We start from the raw sequence: 23044 nt of genomic DNA on the forward strand, positions 1-23044 counted from the left end.
TTGAAGGGTATAAAAGACCATTCTTTTACTTTACTTTTCCATCTGTATCATACCTCCTTACATACCACTGACTTTTCTTTGCCCTGTTTCCCTCCTCCCTTCCTTTCTCCCTTCCCCTCTTTTCTTCCTTCCTTCCCTCCTCCTTTCTTTTCTTCCTATTGAAATGTTCTCATCAAAGGCAATAATAACTGTTAGGAAAAAATGTAATGCCTTTATTATGGTTATTTTATTAAAATATTATAATTTAAAACTTTTTCATATTTTTTCTAGAGGGCAACAAAGAGCTATTTCCTGCTTTCAGGCATGAATCAGGTCACAATTCAATGGGATGTGGTAATAGCTATTTACATATTCTTCAACTGGTGTCATGGAGGTATAGTATTTTTAGTACCTATTGCTTTCTTTTATTTAAAAATATGTTGAGTGGTTATTGTTTTCAAGGCACTATTGTAGGGTCTCTGAAGAACCAAAAATTAGATTGGGAAAAACTATATGCACATAAATATTATATGGAATGAAATAAAAGAGTCCAACCGCCCCCCTAATGGCAGAATTCCTTTCCCTAATAAACAAACCTCTAACTCATATATGCACATTTCTATGAATAAGCATATTATTCTGAGTTGGCGTGTTCTATCTTTGAACTGTTACAATTGTTATATGATAATCCATCAAGCATTTGAATTTAATTCAACTCCACAATTTATTTGTTGACAGGCACTATGTGTCAGGCACTGGGCTAACTAAACCTTTTATTTCTCACAACTTCATGCAGTGGTATTGGCTATTATTATTCCTATCTTATAATTCACACAAACATCTGGCATTATTACAGATACAAGCGTAAGCAGCTTTGAGAAATCCAGGAAGGGGATTGTCAGAAATTCAGGCATAATAGCCTTGACATCTGAGAGTTTTTACTGGGGACTTGGTGTCCTGGGCAGGGGGTAGAAATTCATTTAGTGGGAGACAAGCAACACTAAGGTAGGGTTCTAGACCTGGAAGGAAGCTTTGCAAACCATGCAAATTACTCAGAATAGTGACAAAAGCAACAATGTCTTCTGTAGGCTGGAACACAACTATATTGGTAGTTATACCAATATATTGATATATACCTCTATATATTGATATAGAGGTAGCCTTGTCATCAGAACTAGAACCCCTCCAGCAGGATATCAGACACTGCCAGAATCAGGCCAACCACTATCCAAGATTTAGGAGATTGAAATATGCAAACGATAAGTAGGACTTCTGTTGATACATTCAAGTAATTAATAGAGTGTAGAGAAATAAGTCAGGCTCCTCTGACATGGCATTAGAGACCCTAGAGCTGTCCATTAGATATTATTTTATATATTTTGTTCAACCTATGAATAATTTTAATATCATCCAGACTACATTTTTTCCAAATTTTCTATTAACATGGTATGTTCCCCTTTTCAATAGCTCTGCTGAAATAATAATAATAAAGTTTAACATTCCTCTGACCAATCTACTAACCCCATTAAAAAGAGAAATTAACATATAACTTATTCTTACATAATCTATGTTGACTCTCACCGATTACAGATTTTTTTTTTTAGGTACTGAAAAATCATGGACTTACTAATTCATTCCTGAATGTAGCAAAGCTCGGTGGTCCAAAGTTTCTGGGGTTATTCTTTATTCTGTTTTTGAAAACCAACATTTGTCCAAATCTGAAGTCTTCTGATATTTTTTACATTTTCTGTGTATTCTCAAACACTACTCACAGCAATTTCATGATAGTATTCACATATTTTTTTTAAGGTGCTGGAGATGTAGTTTGTCTAAACCTGAATTGTTGACCTTATTTAAAGTAGTCAGATGTTTCCTTAAAACTTCCTTTTCTTATCTTTGGCTTCAATTTCCCATTAATAGTGATGGAATTATTTTTATCACTATTTTTAACATTTAAATATTTCCTATTTATACCTAAATGTTCGTTATGTAAATGGAAATATTCAATTACATTTATATTATGCAAGTTAATTCTTTAAGCATTGTAGTCCATAGCTAAGGACCTTTTAAAATCAAATAATTACCTTGATAAGATTGGTAAGATTCTAGGATGTTTTAACGCAAGTATTTCCACAAAAAGACAATAATAAATTTTCCTTGATGTGAGTTTAATTTAACTGATACTGCATTGCACTGTCATTTGAGTTTATGAAAATGACTTTTAATTATTGCTTGGGGTTATAAAAGTAATACATTCATTATATAATTTTTAAAACACAGAAATATGCAAGTAAAAATGAAAAAAGTAGACTAACACACACAGATTATCATTGTTAAAATCTTAGTGTATTTCTCCTCATTCACTCTATTTACTTCTGGTACTAAACCTATTATTAAGTGTGTTGTTTTGCAAGTTACTTTTTACCAAAATACATTCTGGACATTTTCCTATATTATTCCTATATATTAAATTAATGATGAATTTTAAGTGGTTATCAAGCAATAGATTTTTGTCATTATAAGAGTATGGTTTTACTCATTAAACTCAAAATTTTGTGATAAAAGTAGCCGTTATCTACAGAAGAATGGCAGATTGATGGAGTGCCTAGAGAATGGGGTTTGGATTCTGCAATGCTAGGTGTTATTTCTAATCTTACCTTTGAAAAATGACATAGCCTCATAATGCCTCAGTTCTCTACTTTAAATAAGGAGAGCTAATTATATTTGCTCTTTAGACAGAGTAGCTTAAAGGCAGACTCCAGTTTTGTATCCTGTTACTGAGCGTCCACAGAAGCCTGCTAAAAGTACATTATAATAAACTAATCAATGGAAAGATACAGTTGGTCCTAAACTTTTTTCCAATGGAAATCATTTAATTAATAGGAAAAGAATAAAATTTACATGCAACAGCATATTCATCTGACTCTCTTGCTTTAATGTTTTACATGGAATTTTTTATTTTATCTATTTGTTTCCAGGAATTACAAATATAAACTGCTCTGGCCACATGTGGGTAGAACCAGCCACAGTTTTTAAGATGGGTATGAATGTCTCTATATATTGCCAAGCAGAAATTAAGAACTGCCAACCAAAGAAACTTTATTTTTATAAAAATGGCATCAAAGAAAGATTTCGAATCACAAGAATTAATAAAACAACAGCTCGGCTTTGGTATAACAACTTTCTGGAGCCACATGCCTCTATGTACTGCACTGCTGCATGTCCTGGATATTTTCAAGAGACATTGATATGTGGAAAAGACATTTCTTCTGGATGTAAGTGTTGGGGTGCATTCAAAATTCAAATGAAAGCTAATCTAGCAATTAACTAGTCTAAAATCTTGTCTAAAAATAGAGGCTAATTAATATAGTTTACTTCTTGTACTAGTTTAATATAAGAATTGCAAACTGAAATGTTTCCGGGGGCCAGGTTAGTGAAATAAAGGAGTTAAGGAGGCTGGTGAGATCCATGCAGAGTGAAAAGCACGTAGAGGTCTACTGGGGAATAGCCACTGCCCAGCTCCATCATTTATAAGGATCTGGTTTTCCTAAATCTTTTTTTTTTTTTAATGTCTATTTATTTTTGAGAGAGAAAGACAGACCATGATCAGGGAAGGGGCAGAGAGAGAGGGAGACGCAGAATTTGAGGCAGGCTCCAGGCTCTGAACTGTCAGCACAGAGCCTGATGTGGGGCTCGAACTCACAAATGGCGAGATCATGACCTGAGCTGAAATAGGACCCTTACCCGACTGAACCACCCAGGTGCCCCTGAATCTTTGACTCTTTAAGGGAAGACAGACATGTGAATCTTCAGTGTGAACTCTACACTTCTACACGCTACAGCAACTTTCAATGTTGCTGATGTATTCAAAAAACAAATTTTCAACACCAGCCTGTCCAAACACAGCATACATGAGGGGCAGCATCCTCAGATTTTTAAGTATTGCTCTTTTCATCTGCTTTACACTTATGTTTTTTGTTACTTGCTTTCCAAAATAATAGCCTCAACCTTGAAGCAGATTCCATAAAAAAAATTCTGAGACTAAGATTTACAAAACAAAAGCAGTTGCAAAACTAGCTTTGTGTGCCTGCTATACTTACCAGCTGTGTGACTTTGGGCAAGTTAACCAGTCTGAGCCTTGATTCCATGTCTGTAAAATAAGGCTAATTATTCTGGCTGTGGTAAGTAGCAAATTTTAATAAACTACTTAAAAGCATGTTATACATTTTAAAGTGCAACACCATTGTGCAGTGTGGAGTCTTTGTCATGCTCCCTTCCCCACACTTTTGAGAATCAAATCTGAGTTTTTATTTTTCCTCATCTCCAGACTTTAACTTGCAAGAGCAAGACCACCTGGTGTTCACGACTTGCACCTAGAGTGGACAGCTAGGATACAAGAGGCTTCCTTGTTCTGAATAAGGCCACTGTCCTACTTAACTCTGGGCACCTGATCTTGCACGATTTTCAAAAGAAAGAAGAGCTATGGAAGGTAGTAGAGGTGAACTGAGGAAGGAAAATACTAAGTTTTGGGGTCAAACAATAAAGCTAGCAAACTCACACCTTAAATTGATAACACACTAAACTTGCCCTAAATTATGGGAATTGAAGCCACAGGCAGACATCTTATCTGATATATGAGGGCACCTTAGCTTGTCCACATCCTCAGGAAACATAAACAACACTTAATGCTTAAATATTTTACTATTTATCCTTTGGGGGTGTTGGTGGGGTGTTGAGAGAAGATACAATTTCTTTGGAGGGCAAATAAGCAATTTTCACAGTGATGGGGAAAGGTTAGCTTTTAATTTGAGCCAGAGGAAGAAAGGAGACAAAAGAAGTGTGGCTTCCTTCCGTGGGTTCCAGTTTGGGTGACATATTACCCCCAACAGCTCTGCCCCCAAACACAACCACCAGGCCACGTTTAGGGCCAGGGAATGGCCTGTGCCCCCTTCTAGGACAACCTCATAGAAGAATTTAGATTCTCTGCTGCTGGCTGCTTAAAAAGAACATCACTCTTTCCATTTATTTACTTTGTGAGTTGTAACTTCTTACACAGACCTCTGGTTATGAGTGTGAAATTGTAACTGCCAAGTAAGAATTTACTCTAACTCTTAGACCCAAGAACCCCTGGGTTCTTGAGCTCTGCATTCTTAGCAAGCAAAACTTCCTATTTAAGTAGGTCAAAAAAGGTTTCTGAGGGTTTTTGTGGTACTCTAGAGATTACATTGCTTTCACTGGGTTACTTTGATCACAGAGTATTTGTCCTGTGAGCTTTACTATGTTAACTTACCATCACTGTTTTGAACAAAATGATTACATGTATTTTTTTAGACTAGAAACAAGTCATAAAAGAGAGAGAAAATAAATGAGTCAGTGCTTTTCCTGAAAAGAAATCCAAATATATTTAAAAGCTTCTGTACTTTAATATGTAATTTGTGAAATATAAACATTATCACAATTTCTATTTTTAGCCATAATTTTAAACACTTTCTAGAATTCATCTATGATTAAATGCACACATATTATGGGAAGTTTATCAGATTCACACCAATCATGAGATAAAATACTATAAGATGTCTTTATTCATTTAAAAATACCACATAAAAAAACATACATGGAACAGTCTGTTTCCACTTAATCATTTATTTAAAAGTTTAAATGTCTTTGACTTCCTTCAATTTTAACCATCTTTTTTTTTTTTTAGATTATTTATATATTGAGAGAGAGAACAAACAGGGAAGGGGTAGATAGGAAGAGAGAGAGGGGGGGATAGAGAGAATCCCAGGCAAGCTCCGTGCTGTCAGCACAGAGCCCTGTCAGAGTGAAGACCGACTCGGGGTTTGATCTCACAAACCATAAGGTCATGACCTGAGCCAAAATCAAGAGCGCCCCAAATTTTAACCATCTTTGATCTCTACTTATTGCGATGAAAGCAGAGTTCTTATCCAACAAAAGTCCCTGAATATTTGTCTTTAACGTTGCTATCTAGTATCATTATTACAGGCACAATTAGGCTGACCTGTGCTCTCCTTGGGTAAGGAATTACAGAGTGATCTTTGCCAGAAGCATTGTGCCTCTGTTCACTGTAAATTCTTCTCATTATCATTTTATTAATCAAGCCAATCAAATTATGAGATAGCTTTACTGAGTGGTTGCTCTGCGCCAAAAATGTGTTAAATGGTAGAAATTCAAAGAAAAGGGACTCTGCCTTTAAGAAACTCTCAGTAGAAAATGATCGTTGGCTAGACTCTGAATTCACGAGAAATCCGGCCTGTGATTAATAAGTGCTCCAATAATAGGGGAGGGATGGGATTGCTAGGAAAAAGCAAAAACATAAGCCTCATACTTACATGAGGGGGTTTTTACCCTTGACATTGGATAAAGGGCAATGAGATTAATAATAACCCCATCTTATTCTCATAACCATAATCATACTCCCATCTTTACATAGCTTCATATTAACAAATATTCTGTTTATTTGCATATGTGTATATAATCTATTTGATATTTTGCAAAGTTAATTAACCAGTAGACATTTACAAACCTGAGCACTCACTTCATATAGAATGCTGTGGAATAACAACCCAAAAGACTGACCGTTGTTTTTTATGATGGCCAAATCAATGATACTCTCTGGCTCATGTCTCAGGAGGAAAAATAACTTCAGCACAAATCACTGTAATCAGTGCAGGACCACAACTCAATCCATGTCCAAAATGACTTAAATTTACCCCCTTTATGACTCAAATAAAAAAATTTCTTTTCCCCTACTTGGAGTCCAGTTTGTCCCCATTGTAATTCAATGCTACAACTCACCAAAATGTTCTAAAGAACTTTAGTATGTTCTTACTGCTTGAAATAGTTTTTTAATTGTAAAATCAAATTGCATACAACGTAGAAAGTTTTTAAAAATTTAGACCAGCACAAAGGAAATACCCATCATCTCTATAATCCCATAATTTCACTACTAGCAATCCCTCTTTAATAATTTTAAATAGATCTTTCAAGCTTCAGTCTCTCTGTCTCTTCCCATCTCTCCCCCTCTCTCCTCCTCTGTCTCCCTCTCCCAAACCCTCTCTCTCTGTCTATGCCTTTCTGTCTCTCTCACTACAGTGTTTCACAGCCTGCATTTTTCACTTTATCATATGGCCAGAATTTACTTAATTAAACATATTCCTAGTGCTTTCCAGAGGCCAGATATTTAAACTATCTTCTACAACTTTGTTTTTGGATGTATTTTAGGAGTTTATTATAGTTTATTTAACCCTATTTTGGGGTATTAGGTTGTCTCCAACTTATTCATTATTATAGACAATACTTTAAGAGGGACACACTCTTGGCCAAATATTTTTGTGTATCTTTGAACATTTCATTAAGGACACATTCTTAGATGTAAAATTGCTGGGTTGCAAGATATTGCTCTTGCTTTTAAAGATAGTAATATGTAAAGTGCTCTCCATAAAGGTTGTGCCAGTTTGTACTCCCACCAACAGGAGTGTTAGAGGATTTCCCTGAAGTCCATTCCAACACTGTGGATTACCATTTTTTCAAAATCCTTGCCAATTTTATAGGTCTAAATTATATCTATTATTGTTTCAATTTGTAATGAGGAAAACTTTTTCATATATTTATTTTTTGATTTTACAAGTAATATTCTTAGTAGATGATGTGCAGGTGAAGTGTAAGTATATGTTTGTATGTAAGATAAATATTTGGCTATAACTTCAGGTGCATAGATGTCCATATTTTTATTCTTCCTGAGCCCCCATTCTTCCATTTTTCTTGTCATTTGCTGAGTAGTCAAGTTTTGCAAGCAGTATTGTGAGTGTAGGGACAAGCCGAGAGAGCCACACCTGAAAAGTGACTACATGACAAACACTCCGTATTTCCATACTTCTTTTTTTGATCTTGACCTTGGTTATTTATAGTTGGATGATGTAACTGAAAATTGCAGATGTCATTCTATAGTTGTTGGGGTTTCATAGACTTCAGAGACCATTAGGGCTCCAATAATGTCATTGGAATTCTCATCTTTTCCTATTTCTTCATGGGTTTTTTTTCCCCCGTGTTGTCTTCTTTTTTTTTTTTAAGATTGTTTTTCTCCTAATTTTTATTTATTTTTGAGAGGGAGGGAGGGAGGGAGGGAGGGAGGGAGAGAGAGAGAGAGAGAGAGAGAGAGAGAGAGAATCCTAAGCAGGCCCTGTGCTGTCAGTGCAGAGCCTGATGCAGGGGTTTGAATTCACAAACTGTGAGATCAAGAGCCTGTCACTTAACTGACTGAGCCTCCCAGACACCCCTATGTTGTCTTCATTCTTAAATCCAAGATGGCCACCAGTGGCTCATGGCTCACATGTTACTCAGAGACAGCAATTTCTAGGGGTAAGAAAATACCTCTTACAATGGCTCTCCAAAAAGCCCCTTGGAGAATGCTGATTGGTTCATCTTAAATCATGTGTTCATTCCAAAGGGAAATACTCTTTAGTCAGCCTCAGTCAAGGATACACTTGTAGGTAAAGCCTAGTGAGTAACAGCCCTTGAGGCAGGAGTGGAGTGGGGATGAGGTTGGGAGTGAGCAAGATTTCAGTTCTCAAAAGGTAAAGAAGCTAGCAGATAAAAACTAAACAATATTCTCCATATTATGGTTACTTAGAAAAAGAGCTAAAGGGGATGCAGGGAGGGAAAAAGAGAATGTTGAAATAGAATTCTGTGAATGCCAAAAAAATTTTAATTATTAAGTGTTTATTTATTTTTGATAGAGAGAGATACAGAGTGTGAGTGGGGGAGGGGCAGAGAGAGAGGGAGACACAGATTTGGAAGCAGGCTCCAGGCTCTGAACTGTCAGCACAGAGCCTGATATGGGTCTTAAATACATGAACTGCAAGATCATGACCTGAGCCAAAGTCAGATGCTTAACCCACTGAGCCACCCAGGCATTCCAGGAGAGAGACAGAAATTTAAGCAGCCTCCAGATTCAGCACTCAGCACAGAGCCTGACGTAGTACTTGATTCCACAACCCTGGGATCATGACCTGAACCGAAATCAATAGACAGACACTCAACGGACTGAGCCACCCAGGAGCCCCCCAAAAAACGTTTAGTCATTTTTTATTGTGGTAAAATATACATAATATGAAATGTATTTTTTTAACTATTCTTAAGTGTATAGTTCTGAGGCATGAAGTACATTCACACTGTTCTGCAAATCACCATCATTTTCCGTCACTACCATTCATTTCCAGAACTATTTTCATCTTGCAAAACTGAAACTCTGTGCCCATTAAGCAACTCTCATTTTCCCCATCCCCCACCCTGGCAACCATCTACTTCCATCCATGTTGTAGCATGTATCAGAGTTCCCTTCCTTTTTGGGGCTGAGTAATAGTCCATTGTATGTATAAACACTAAACTTTTAAAGTGAGTAGTGGAATAGGTGCCAGAAGAGGAAACAGTCTGATGGGGTGAAAGAAAAAATACTTTTTTGGGATCCTTTCACAAGAGCCAAAGGCAAAGGTTTCAAGGGGAAAGGGACCAAAACAGTAAATGCTGCAGAAGTCAAGTTCAATGGGGATTGCACAGATATTTCGGAATTTGTTAATTAGAAAGTCATTAACGACCTTCACAACAGTGGTTTTGGTGGAATTGTGGGTCTGAATCTTGATTGTCTGGGGTTCGAGAGCAAATGGGAGATGAAGTAAAAGACCAGTATAATATAGGACCCTTAGTTTAGCTGTTAAAAAAAAGGAGATAGTGGTAGCTGAGGAGAGAAAATTTGAGGAGTTATTATTGGTTTTTTTTGATAGGAGAAACTTGATCATATTAGTATCCTCAGAAGAGTGGAGTATATAGTATACAAAGGAGAGTAGCAATGTTTGATGGCAAAGTAGGATGTTAGGTGAGGTGGTAGGGATGGAATGAGGGAAGTATTGAATGCCAGTTGGGCTGGTTTCCTAAATAAAATGGGAAGTTTATCAGCTAGCTACTTGATAAAGAAATTTATGTTTGTATGGTGGCTCCTAAGTGATACATTTTGTTGCAGATCCACCAGATGTTCCTGACAAGGTAACCTGTGTCATTTATGAATATTCAGGCAACATGACTTGTACCTGGAATTCTGGGAAGCCCACCTACATAGACACAATGTATGTGGTGTATGTGAAGAGGTAGGTTCCTTCAACAGTTTAACATGAGCAATTCCATTCCATTCCAATGTTCTGCCTCCAGCAGGGATCCAAAAATGAGCCTTAAGCATTAAATGTATGCTGATTATCCCCAATTCCCTAATTATCATCAGTGAAGCTACCTGAACCCTTTTTGGGCCATTAATATTTTCACTCTGTGGGACAATGCGTTCTATAATCTTTCTGCCCTTTAATTCATTGGTACGTAACTGGGGTCAGGGACCTGATGCTGATATAGCACAGAATAGTTTTAAAAGCATCTTTGCTTCAACCCCAGCTCTATCCTCATTCTAGGGTTTAGGCAACTTGCTCAACCTCTCCAAATTGCCTTTCTTTATCTTTAAAATGGATCTAAAAAACAGAGGCTAATGCACAGGTTTATTCTAATTATTTAAGTGGAATTTGGCTTTTAAAGCGTGCAGCACAGAGCCACGTCCACCATTAGCACTAAATTCATGGACGCTACTAGTTATTAATAATGATCCCCAAATCTTAAATTTGGTGCCTGTACAGCCAACCCTCTTTTCTGGTTTGCCTGAGACTAAGAGAGTCTCCAGGACACGGGACTTTGAGTTTTAAAACTGAAGTAATAATGGAGTGAAAGTGCTAATTTTCTATCTGCAGTCCAGGAGGGCTTTGAGGAAATGCTCTTGTTACATTCTTACCAATAGCCAGATTTCGGGAGCCAAGGTGACCATGCAGCCAAACCTCTTAAGTTTTTATGCTTAAAGATAAATTGTTGATCATAAAAGTTGTACTACTTCGTACTAAATTAAATTTGAATGCTTATTCAGAAATTACAAAATAGGAAAAGGTTGATATGAAAAAATCCCTTTCCCCTCCCCAATGTACACAGCTGAAATCTTTCTTTGTTACATTTAAACTATATCCATGTATGCTAGTCTGTTTTTGAATCCTCTGCGATTGTTAAAGATGAAAATGAAATTCATTTTTAAAAAGTTATGGGCAAACAGGGTTAAGTTAGTCACCCATCATGTTTCCCATTTTATTCTTTTTTTTAAAGAATGCCTTCAGTGGTGTATTTGAAGTAAACTTTTTTTTTGTCTGTTTGTGACTCTCAAAAAAACTACTTATTTTTTAAAAAGCATTTATTGGGGGAGCGCCTGGGTGGCTCAGTCAGTTAAGCATCCAACTTCAGCTCAGGTCATGATCTCATGGTTCACAAGTTTGAGCCCCGCATCAGGCTCTGTGCTGACAACTCAGAGCCTAGAGCCTTCTTCAGATTCTGTGTCTCCCTCTCCCTCTGCCGCTCCTCTGCTTGTGCTCTCTCTCTCTCTCTCTTAAGAACATTAAAATTTTTTTTTAAAAATAAAATAAAAAGCATTTATGGGACCTTTACTATTTGCTAAATACTGGGTCAAAACTTTATATGTGCTACTTCATTTTGTATCTTACACAACCTTGTGAGGTAAATATGATTATTTTTCCAGTTTTTGTAGACAAAGTAACTGAGCCTCAGTGGGGTTAGGCAATGCGTCCAGAGCCACACAGCTCCAGAGAGGGAGAGGTGGGATTTGAACTTGGGCTGGCCTGACTACCACTGCTGAAGTGGTGTCGGAACCAGATCACAGGGCATATTTGAGAGATGATAACCAGGTCTCATCATAATAGAACAGAATAATCTTCCAATCTTCTCTCTCTCCAGTGTAACATACTCAGAATAATTTTAATTAAGTAAAACATAAAAAGCAGCACGTCTTCATTCAAGAAATTCTATGTAAAAACCAGGCAGATTTTACGAATACATTGCTAAGTCTGGAGTAATGGGCTCCATGCCACAGGCAAGACGCTCACTCACACCTGTCATTCTGAGCAGGGGTTAGACAGAGGCAATGTATCAAAAGGATGATGGAAACACTGAGTCACCTTATTTAAAGCATAAGCATTCTATGATTTTAGTATATTCACAGAGTTATGCGACCACCACCACAATTTCAGAACATTTTCTTATGCCAAAAGGAAACCGCGTATCCATTAGCAGTCACTCTATTTCCCTCAACTTTCCCATCCCGAGGGATCCTCTGGGGATTTGCCTACTTTGGACACTTCATATAAAAGGAGTCATACAATACGTGGTCTTTCCATGACTGACTGGCTCTTCCACTTATCATAAGCCTTTCAACATTCATCCGTGGTGTAGCATGTATAAGCACTTCATTCCTTTTTATGACCAAATAATGTTCCATATATGAATATATCACATTGACTTTATCCATTCATTGGTTGATGGACATTTGGGTTATTCCTGCTTTTTGGTTATTATGAGTAATGCTTCCATGATATTCATGTACAAGATTGTGTGTAGACCTAAGTTTTCATTTCTCTTGAGCATACACTTAGGAATAGAATTGAGAGGTCATATGTTAACTCTGTTTAACCTTTTGAGGAACTGCATACTATTTTCTAAAACAACTGCACTATTTTACATTCACTCTGGGAGTGTATGAGGGTTCCAATTTCTCCACATTCTTGTCAACACTTATTATTTTTGTATTGCTTATTGCCAACCTAGTGGATATGGCTTAATTCATTTAAGTCCCACTTACTTGCCCTCTCAGGTTCTTGAGAATAAAATTGCACTATAAATTTGGAACAGGCATACCACAATTTGAGAAGATATATTTGTTGAACAAAAACTTGCCAACCACCACCTAATTTCCTACTTAGTCTCATAAAAATGTTCTCCAAATATTTTGATTATTATAGATTTCTTTTAAAATCTATTAATGCATTCAGTGATATATATTTAAATTATTTACACATGGCTTTTTCTGAGAAACACATCTACCTTACAAAGTGAGAAATACCTAGTAATTATGAGTATTGAGATTGTTCTCAATACTCAAGTCGCCATGAAAATACTAAAAATAGATTTATTAAAGATCATGCTTTTAGAGCTATCCACTGGAAAGAACAGGGGCTTTCGAGTTTTACTTTTGATTTCCAGTTCTAAGATTTATCAGTTAGGTGTCTTTTATGATGCAAATATCAGAAAATCTAACTGCAGTGACTTAAACATATGGGGCTTTATTTATATCAAGCCGTAGTGGTAGGTATGACAGAGCTGGCATGATTACTTCAATGATATCCCAAAGGCTTTTTCCAACTTTTTCCTCTATAAGTTTTAATGTGTAGCCTTTACTCTCAGAAGCTGCACCCCTAGGCTTCACATCCAAATCCCAGGCAGGAAAAGTGGTGAAGGAAAAAGAACATCTCCACTTATAGACTTCCACTTGGATCTCATTGGCCAGGACTGAGTTACATGTCTACTCTATCTGGATGGGAACCTAGGAGAAGGGCATTGTTGATAGAATTCAGTACTGTCATCTAACAATATCTGCCATAATTGCTAGCTGTGTCGTCTTAGAAAAGTTATTTAGCTTGGCTGAGCCTTACTTTCCTGTGAAATGAGGATAAGTAATACTGTACTGGGTGTTACAAAATTTATAAGAACACACACTATAAAAAAAGACTTTCAAAAAGGAAGCACTTAGAAACAACAAAAAGGCAGAGTATTAAAGTGACACTCAAGGCTGACATACTAGTCTTGTTGGATTTGTTTTAAAATTAAAACCTGACTTATTTGGGTGAGGAGACTAATTAATATAAGTCCATTAAGAAATGGTCATTGGTGGGGTAGGGGCTGGGCACTGGTTGGCTCAGTCAGTTAAGCATCTGTCTCAGGTCATGATCTCACGGTTTGTGAGTTTGAGCCCCACATTAGGCTCCATGCTGTCAGCATGGAGTCTGCTTGAGATTCTCTCTCTGCCCCTCCCCTGCTTGCTCTCTCCTTCTCTCAAAGTAAATAAATATACTTAAAAAAAAAAAGATCATTGGGTTGCCTGGGTGTCTCAGTCAGTTAAGTGTCTGACTTGATTCCAGCTCAGTTCATGATTTCATGGTTTGTGAGACTGAGCCGGGCTCTGCGCTGACAATGTGGAGCCTGCTTGGGATTCTGTCTTTCTCCCTCTCTGCCTCTACCCTACTTGCACTTGCACACACTCATGGGCTTTCTCTCTCTCTCAAAATAAATAAATAAACTTAAAAAATGATCATTTACAAGGTATTATAAACAACAATTTTACTCATTTTCAGGTAACAGTCATTTTAGACAGATGAATATCTAGAAAAAAGCTGTTAAATGTGCTCTGAAAGACTAATTTTTTAGCTGTTGTGCATGTGTCAGTAGGAAACTCACTCATTCATTCAAACTAGAAATGTAATCTCAAAATGGGCAAGAATTTTTGCTTATTTTGTTCACTGCTACATCACTTGAGTCTAGAATGGGGCCTGGCGCATTGTAACGGCTCAGTTGATAGTCACTGAGTGGTTATTCTGATACGTAGACATCGACATTTCCTGCATTCTCCCATCACAGTCAAGTTAAATAATACTAATACAAAGTCTTACATTTTAGAAAAACTTTTTTTGCCTTTTCTGAAATCCAACAATAAATTGCAGACAAACCTAACCCAAATTCTGAATTGGCTGAGTCTAGATTAATAGAATTGTTTCATAGTTTAAAAAGAACATAAAAATGTGAAGGATTAGCATAAAAATGAATGTTCTCCTCTAGCAAAATCAAAGAATGAGCTCCTATAAGCACAAACAGGAAAAGGAAATAAACATCCTATCTCACAATTAAAAACACACCAATGAGTTGAAAAAAAAATACAGAAGAGAAAGTTAATTTTTCTATCAAAACTGCCTTCCCCCTCACCCCCAGGAAAAAGTTGACTTATAATCAGTTTGTGGTTGAGGTAGTTTAAAAAGGTTATACTAGATCCTGGGTTTTTAGGGTATTTTCCATTTTGGCGGGTAGGTAGAGATCAGCATTTGCAAGGTTTCACTTCCAACTCATGTGGTTCTGTATTCCAGTAAAACCACATTTACAGAAGAGGCATTTCACCTCAGCCCATGGACTTGTTCCACTAGTGGCAGAAAGGTGACATTCCCTGTATGGCAGCCTAGGGGCCATCGGGCTTCCATTCATATACCCTCCTCTGCTGTGGTTTGCTGTTTATCAATAAGTGGTGGTAGGAAAAACCAAAAAAGAAGAAACTCTGGTAATAAACGTCTACCTACTATTGTCTATTACCCTCAACAGCTTCATGTAAATATGTTCTTTCTTTATCTTGGAAACTCTTGCAGTGTCCTTGCAATGTCTTCTACTCAATAAATACTTGTTGAATGAAAAAGAATTCATCATGGCCCCTCATTTTATTCCACTCAAGTCAATCTAGCAAAGATTTATTTAGCATTTTGCTTCTTCTTGTTACTATGTTAAACTCTAGAGAGTTTTTGTAGATAGGCACCATCTCTGTGCATGACAAGCTCATGATCTCACTAGAATAACACAAATGATGGAATTTTCAGGCACTATGAAAGACCAGTAGGGCAATTATTTTTTGATAAGATATCATTGTAGACCCCCTAAGATCAATTGCTTATTCTGTCAATTCATAAGGCCTGCCTGTTTTTGCCACCTCTTCTTCTCCATATGCATATTCTTAATAACCAGAAAGAGGTCTTAAGTACGATTCCAAATATTTTTAAGGCTGTGATATTACATTTCTGTCATTCTTTTAGGACTCAATAAGCAGTCATATTTTTAAATCCATTTCCTCACCAATTCTGTATCTGTACTAGCAAAGCTAATTGTGGCTGGGGACAAATGCAAACTTACTGACTGATATGACTATATATTCATGGCCACTAATCTCAACTGGGCCCTGACAGCTACCCAGTATCCTACCACATTTCACTGGCCCAGTCACTGCTCCACTAAGCCAGATAATTATTTCATTACTTTTTGTCTCATTTCTGGCCTCCAGAATGTTTTCTGTCTCCTTGTGCTCTGTCGATGACCTGCTTTCTACTTCATTGAGAAAATAGAAGCAATGAGAAATATGATAAGTTCCCCCATCTACTGACGCATTGACCTCCCTATCCATATACTTGGTCTTCCTTTTTACTACTGTGCATGAACTACTGTTTCCCTGAGGCCAACTCTCCACCTCTTGGGCTAGATCTTACCCCTCCTGCCTCCTGAAGGACATTGCTCCCACAATGTTCCTCTCTTTCTTCTGCATCTTACCTTTTCTATCTTTACTGGATCATTCCATCCGCTTGCAGCGTCTGCCCTCTTGAAAAATATAACTTTCCCTTGGTCTTTCCCCTCCACTACTCTATTTTTCTGCTCCTCTTTATGGCCAAACTTCTCAAGAGTTGTCTGTACTCTTTTTTAAGTTTATTTATTTATTATTTTGAGACAGAAAGTGCAGGAGGGGCAGAGAGAGAATCCAAAGTAGGTTCCCCACTGTCAGCACAGAGCCTGATGCGAGGCTTGAACCTATGGAATGACAAGATCATGACCTGAGCAAAAACCAAGAGTTGACCGCTTAACCAACTGAGCCACCCAGGCACCCCAAGAGTTGTATGCACTTTCTGTCTCTTTCTCTCTCATCCTTTCTTTAAGCTAGTTTAGTCAAGTTTTCACTTTCCACTGAGACAGGTCTTAACAGTGTCACTAATGACTTCCCCATTGCCAAATCAAATGGTTTATTCTCAGTCCTTATCTTCCTTATGAAGAGCATTTAATAGCTTTTCGCTTCCTTCTTTTAGCTTGGAGGATACTACTCCCTTTTGATTTTCCTCCTACCTTCCTGGATGCTTTCTCTCAGTCTCTTGCTGATGTGTCTTCATTTCCAGTGAAGTAACAAGCCCCCAGAGTTTTATTCCTAGCATCTCCTATTATTTGTATCTACACTCATTACCTAAAAGACATAACACAAATTTATAGTGTAAAACTCCCTAATTTATTTAGTTTGAGTCCAGATAGCTCCCCTCTCTGCAGTTACCATATATCTAATATCTTATTCAGCACTTCCTCTTAGACATCCAAAAGGTATCTCAAAGCTAATATTTTCAAAACCCAAACACTTCTAGTTTCCTTTCTCCGTACTTGCATTCCCCTTCTCAGTAAATGGCAACTTCCTCTTCATTTTATTTGGGCCCAAATCACTGGAGTTGTCCTAGATTACTCCCTACCATGCCCTTAACAAAATTAATCAGCCAAACCTATAGGATTTGATTTCTTCTCACTACCCAGTTTGCAACCCCAGGCCAAGCCATATCATCCCTCATCTGACTTAGTACAAGAACTTCCTAACTGGTGCCCTAGCCTCCACCTTTGCCCTCCTAGAGTCATTCACAAGTAGCCTTTTCACATGCACCTCAGATCATGTCACTCTTCTGCTCAAAACCTCCCATTTCAAAGCCAGAGTCCTCCAGAGGCTCTTTGTGACCTTACAGTACCTTCTATATCTCTCCCTCCTCCAGAACTCTCGGATCTCATCTTTAATCCCTTTCTATCTCCTTTACATACACCAAGCCTCACTGAACTCCTTGCTGTTTTTGAACTGGACAAGTATGATCCTGCCTTACGGCCTTTGTATATCCATAGGAAGTTCTTCCTCCAGAGAGGAGGAAAATCACCTTCTCAGACAGGCCTTCCACATCTTCTTTTAAAATAAAAAATCCCCACTCCTGCATCTAGCACTTCCTAACCCTTTTTTGCTTTATTTTTCTTCTGAACATTTATCACCACAGGACATATTATATATTCATTTGTTTCCCCCAGAATGTGTGCTCCATGAAGGTCAGGACTTTATCTGTTTTGTTCATTGTTGTAGTCCCAATGTCCAAGGTAATACTTGGAACATAGTGGATATTAATTAAATATTTGTTGAATGAGTGGTTAACTAAATGGAAAACGCTATTAACCGTTATCACCATAAATTTGAAATGTTTTTTATTGAAAATCTATGAAATACAACTAGGGCTAGGTGCATAGTAAACTTCAGAGAAACATCAATCATGCTGACTCCCTTCAACAAATAATCTGTTATGTAATAAAAACACACCAAAAACAGAAATAGAAATAAGAAATTAAAAAGAAACTTTGTAATATAAGTTTTATGTAAAAATAGTCCCAAAGTATAGTCAGTCACTCATTATTACTAGATTCCTCATCTAAAACAGTGTTCATGGTCTAGGTGCTAATAGGAAGGTAGACTTTAAGCAGAATTAAATTACCTAATAACTATGGTTCATGTTGGTTTAAGAATGTATTTGCATTTTGACTGTGGTCTCAATTTTTGTGGTAAAAGAATTAGCCGCAAACCAATTAAGGACATGCATGTGGTTTTCTCTGACTGGAAAATATTCAAAGATGCCCTACTTGCTACTTACCCATAGTTGCCATTTTCTTATTTTTACATTTGAATTCTTACTGAGCATGAGGTTGGCATACCTTAAAAGCAATTCTCTGTAATTTATTTATATTCTGCCTTATTTCAGAAGAAATATAAAGGAACTGTGACCCTTCATGCCATTCTTACCCCTTACTCTAGATCTGGTAGAAATGTCTGACTCAAAGCCCCATCACTGATCTCCTACGCAATGCTCCCTCCTAGAGGGTGTTCATTTATTTCAAGCTCTGTCCAGAGTCGACTTGTGCAGAAGGCACAGTAGGCACAGTGCCCAGGGCTCATGATACTTTCAGGAGTCCATGAAAATGTTTAATTTCATTTAATATCAGAAGAAAAAAAATAAACCTTAGGTCAAAGAAAATGTTTTAATATGTAACGTTAATATATTTGCTTTTATATTGACAGTTGTAAACCATAATCGACATAAACATATATATGTATCTCTATAAAGATACACATATCCACACATATATATGCTTTTTTTTTTCTTGATGGAAGAATGGGTCCATGAAGGCAAAAGGGCTTAATATCCATGAGAGTCACAGTGTGGCCCTGGGTAGCCTTGAATCTATTTTTAAAAATTTTTCAAAATGAAATCAATTTTAATTGATTTTTAAGTAAATGTATTCTGAAAGCAGGCTAAAAAAGTAGCATCAAAAAATTGGGTAACTAATTCAAACCAACATAACCAGTTATCATAATCTTTTTTTTTTTAAGTTTAGAGACAGAAGAAGAGCAACAATATCTTTCGTCAAGTTATATTAACATCTCCACTGATTCATTGCAAGGTGGCAAGAAATATTTGGTTTGGGTCCAAGCTGCAAATGCATTGGGCACAGAGAAGTCAAAACAACTGCAAATTAATCTGGATGATATAGGTAAAGAATGAGAAGTAGTATGTCTTTATGAATAAACAGCTAATTTGTGTTGACCTACTCAAATGAAGTCGAGATGTGAAAGGTGTTCCCCTGAAGTTCCTGCAGATCATGATATGGAAAACAAGAATTACTCATAATGAACCAACACAACACAACAGAAAGATAAGTACTGCTACCATTTTGTTGTATATCCTTCCAGTCTTATTTCTACATTGGTGCATGTGGTTTTACACATATTTATTGAAAACTTCTTATATTCAAGCATTGTTTTAAGAGCTAGGGAGAATAAGATAAGCAAGGTATCCACTGCCTTATGTATCTTACAATCTACCAAGGAAGATAGAAAGAAACAAGGATTATAATAAACTGTGATGAGTCTTATGTTGTGAGTACAACATACTAAAGAATTCTGCTGTATACACTATTTGGAAGTTATAGGTTTTTTAAGTTTAAAAAAAAACCATAAAAAATGGTGAATTATGTAAACATCTCTATATTTACCAGCCAGATTTTACAAATGTTAGCATTTTTTGCTTCAGATATTTTAGGCCTTGCTTTTTAAAACTTATAATATAAAATAAACATTCTCTTGATTTAATCTACAATATTATTTTTAATGTATGTCTTTAGTCCCTTATTGTTGGAGATTTAGGTTGTTTTCAAATTTTCACCATTATAAACTTTACTGCCATGAACAACCTTTTGGATAAATATTTTCAAAGTAGTTTTTTGCATTTTCCTTAAGATAAAGCCCAAAAAGTAATTGCCCCTGAGCTTTTTACGGCTACATCCCAGTCTTGAAGTCAAAATTTAGCCAAAGAGCACCAAGTGAATCACCCTCTATTTGGACATCCTAATGCCAGTTATTTCTGTTTTTATTAAGGATGCTTTCAGTAAGCTAACATCTATGGAGCACTTTTTTTCAGTGCTAACTACTTTTACATAAACTACCTTATTTAACCCTCATAACAACCCTATTTTGTAGAAGAGATTATGGTTTCTATTTGAGGGAACCAACGCTAGGCGGCATCAAAATTTGAGACTATGGAGCTAGGGAGCTCTAATTCCAATATCCTCAACTTCTATCTTCAGTCTTCATTTAAATGCACATTGTTATGTGTCAGACAACTTTCCTGCTGATTAATGATCTGGGGGATGTGACATCTTCTCTTGGGGTACAACATGGATATTCTTTGGGGATCACTGGGGTCTTTTACTGGAACTAATATATCAACTTCTCAACTCCTGTCTCAACTAAACTTAACTATCCCAACTAACAGGATTGGTCTAAAAGTCTGTCCTTAATGCTCTGAATATTGGATTTGAAAACAAACACTGCTGATGATGGTGATGTATTCCACTGTATTATATATTCATGGAGTTATAGTTCTCTTGACCACGATGTACACGTTTTTGTAAATTTATAGTTTGAGGTAGGCTGCCATAATATGCCCCCCCCTTTTTTTTGTAATATGCTCTTTTCTTAAAACAGGTTCCCCTCAGTGGATTAATGATGTTTAAAGGCTATCATGTATTGTACCATTTAGCAATATCATTTTTTAGAACTAAATTATTATCAGTAGTATTACAGTTATTATTATCACTGTGAGCTGATGATCTTATTATCTTCACATCCATTTATTAAATGCCTACAATGTTCCAGACAATTAACATGCAAATCACACGTAATTCTGGAAACAATCATACATGGTACTACTGTGCCCATTTTACAGATGAAGAGAGAGATAAAACAATTTGCTCAAGTTCACATAACTAGTAAGGAGGAGAGCCAGATTTCATCTCGCTGACTTGCAGTAGTTAATCACTGCCTCACCTCCCATAAAGGGAAAATCGAATCTGGCAGCCACCTCCAAATCAAATTCCCACACTGTGAACCAGGGAGCCTCTTGTTTGGGATTGTTATTCTGCCCCCTTTAAAAAAAAAAATCTCAAAACAGACTCTTAAAAATCAGGTAGAAAATACAGGTTGAATGTGTAGGAGGCTCCACCCAACAAAGCCACCAGATAATTAATGGATGAGCTATACTCACTTGTGACACTTTAAGAATGAGGCACTGCAAGTTAGATAAATGAAACTTTCTATGAAACTGAGGACAGAGGGCTCTCCTGAGAACAATTTTCACATAACAGCTATGGGGTTGGGCTTTAATTAAGTTAGGGAGGCTGTGCTGAAAGGCAGAGTTAATAGTGCAGTAACACTGTGCCAAAGTGACATGTGAGAGGGATACTTCAGCTTCTCCTGTAGAGAAATAAATGCCAGTACAGAAAGTGCAGTGCCTTCTGGCTGCCATTTTTTAAAATTTATTTATTTATTTTTAGAGAATGTGTATGAGCAGGGGAGGGGCAGAGGGGGTTGGAGAGAGAATCCCAAGCAGGTTCTGCACTGTGAGCACAGAGACTGACACAGGGATTGATCCCCGAAATCAAGAGTTGGACACTTAACCAACTGAGCCACCCAGGCACTCCCTGGCTGCCATTTTAACATTAATTCTCACATAGGTAAATTTTTTACCTTTTTGAAAATAAAATAACCATTCTGAAAATTAATTCTTGTATAGGTAAATATATGTTGTTGGAAAGATACTAAACAACTACAAATCTGGTTATTTCAATATAAGTTGAAACTAAACACATGGATTTGACAGTTTTTAAAAACGTAAGATCTGATGGGAATGTTTGAAACCTAAGCAATGAGAGCAAACATTCAACTCTGAGTGGTGTACCAAAGTACATAGTCAAGTACTTATTATATAACAGGTTTATTTGAAGAAATATGAGATCATTCAAACCTAAAGGTTTAGCCCTCTATCGCATTGACCTGCCCTGTGCTAATGATGGGTTTTGGAGTGTGGAGATTCGGAGCTGATGGCCAAGAAAAAATTCTTGAAGACGTCTTTGGTGCAAAAAGTTGATCTTTATTAAAGCACGGGGATGAGACCTGTGGGCACAAAGAGCTGCACTGGGGTTGTAAAGAGTGACTGCTTATATACTGTGGAGTTGGGCAAGATAAAGTCATGAGGAAGTTTCTAAAAGGGATTTCCATGTGCTAAGGACTCAGATGACTGGAGGCCTAGCTACTGTCAAGCTAGGGTTATTTTTCCCTCTACCAAAGCATTATCATTAAAATGGTAGGGAGTTCCTGGAGATTAGGCTAGTGATAAGATTGCCTTTTTGTAATTTACTAAAATATTTGTAAACTGATGGAGACTACCAATTTAACCACTTGTTTGCTGTCCTTTCCTTTGTTTTTAGGCAGCCAAGAGTGCCTGAGGAATATCATACATATCCCACCTTGCAGGGAGGGGGAGGGTTGTTGTTAGCTTGTGCTTTGCCCTCAGCTTGCCTTATGCCCCCGCATCACTAAGACTATCTTAAATCTGACTTGCTGTTCTATGTACATTTCTCATAGGACTAAAGACTTTTTCTTCCTCCCCAGAGTATTTCTTTCTGCAGAAGGGTCTCCGAATGCTTGTGCTACTAAACAAATGACAGGCCAGACTCAGAGATGGGAGATAAGAGTGGGCGGGTAATTTAGCCTGAGAGTGCTTTAAATGGTCCCAAGTGGTCTCAGAGCCCTGGGAATCATTTCCCTGACTACAGAACCTGTGAATAGTGATACTTATTACAAGAAGTTTACACTAGCAAAAGGAAATCAACTGTGAAATTCAGATGATAAAATCTTTAATTAGACTCC

At 37.0% G+C, this 23044-nt stretch overlaps 1 protein-coding gene across 1 annotated transcript in view; it reads left to right on the forward strand.

The window, feature by feature from the left end:
* The window catches only part of IL23R (interleukin 23 receptor), a 58451-nt gene that overhangs the window by 1391 nt on the left and 34016 nt on the right, over window positions 1-23044 (forward strand). The window contains exons 2-5 of the mRNA XM_015083378.3: window positions 271-373; window positions 2958-3254; window positions 10016-10139; window positions 19169-19329. Of these exons, the coding sequence (XP_014938864.1) occupies window positions 304-373; window positions 2958-3254; window positions 10016-10139; window positions 19169-19329 (652 nt within the window). The 5' untranslated portion in view covers window positions 271-303. The remainder of the gene's footprint in view (window positions 1-270; window positions 374-2957; window positions 3255-10015; window positions 10140-19168; window positions 19330-23044) is intronic.

Source organism: Acinonyx jubatus, chromosome C1 (genome assembly GCF_027475565.1).
Source record: "Acinonyx jubatus isolate Ajub_Pintada_27869175 chromosome C1, VMU_Ajub_asm_v1.0, whole genome shotgun sequence".
NCBI classification, from domain to species: Eukaryota; Metazoa; Chordata; class Mammalia; order Carnivora; family Felidae; genus Acinonyx; species Acinonyx jubatus.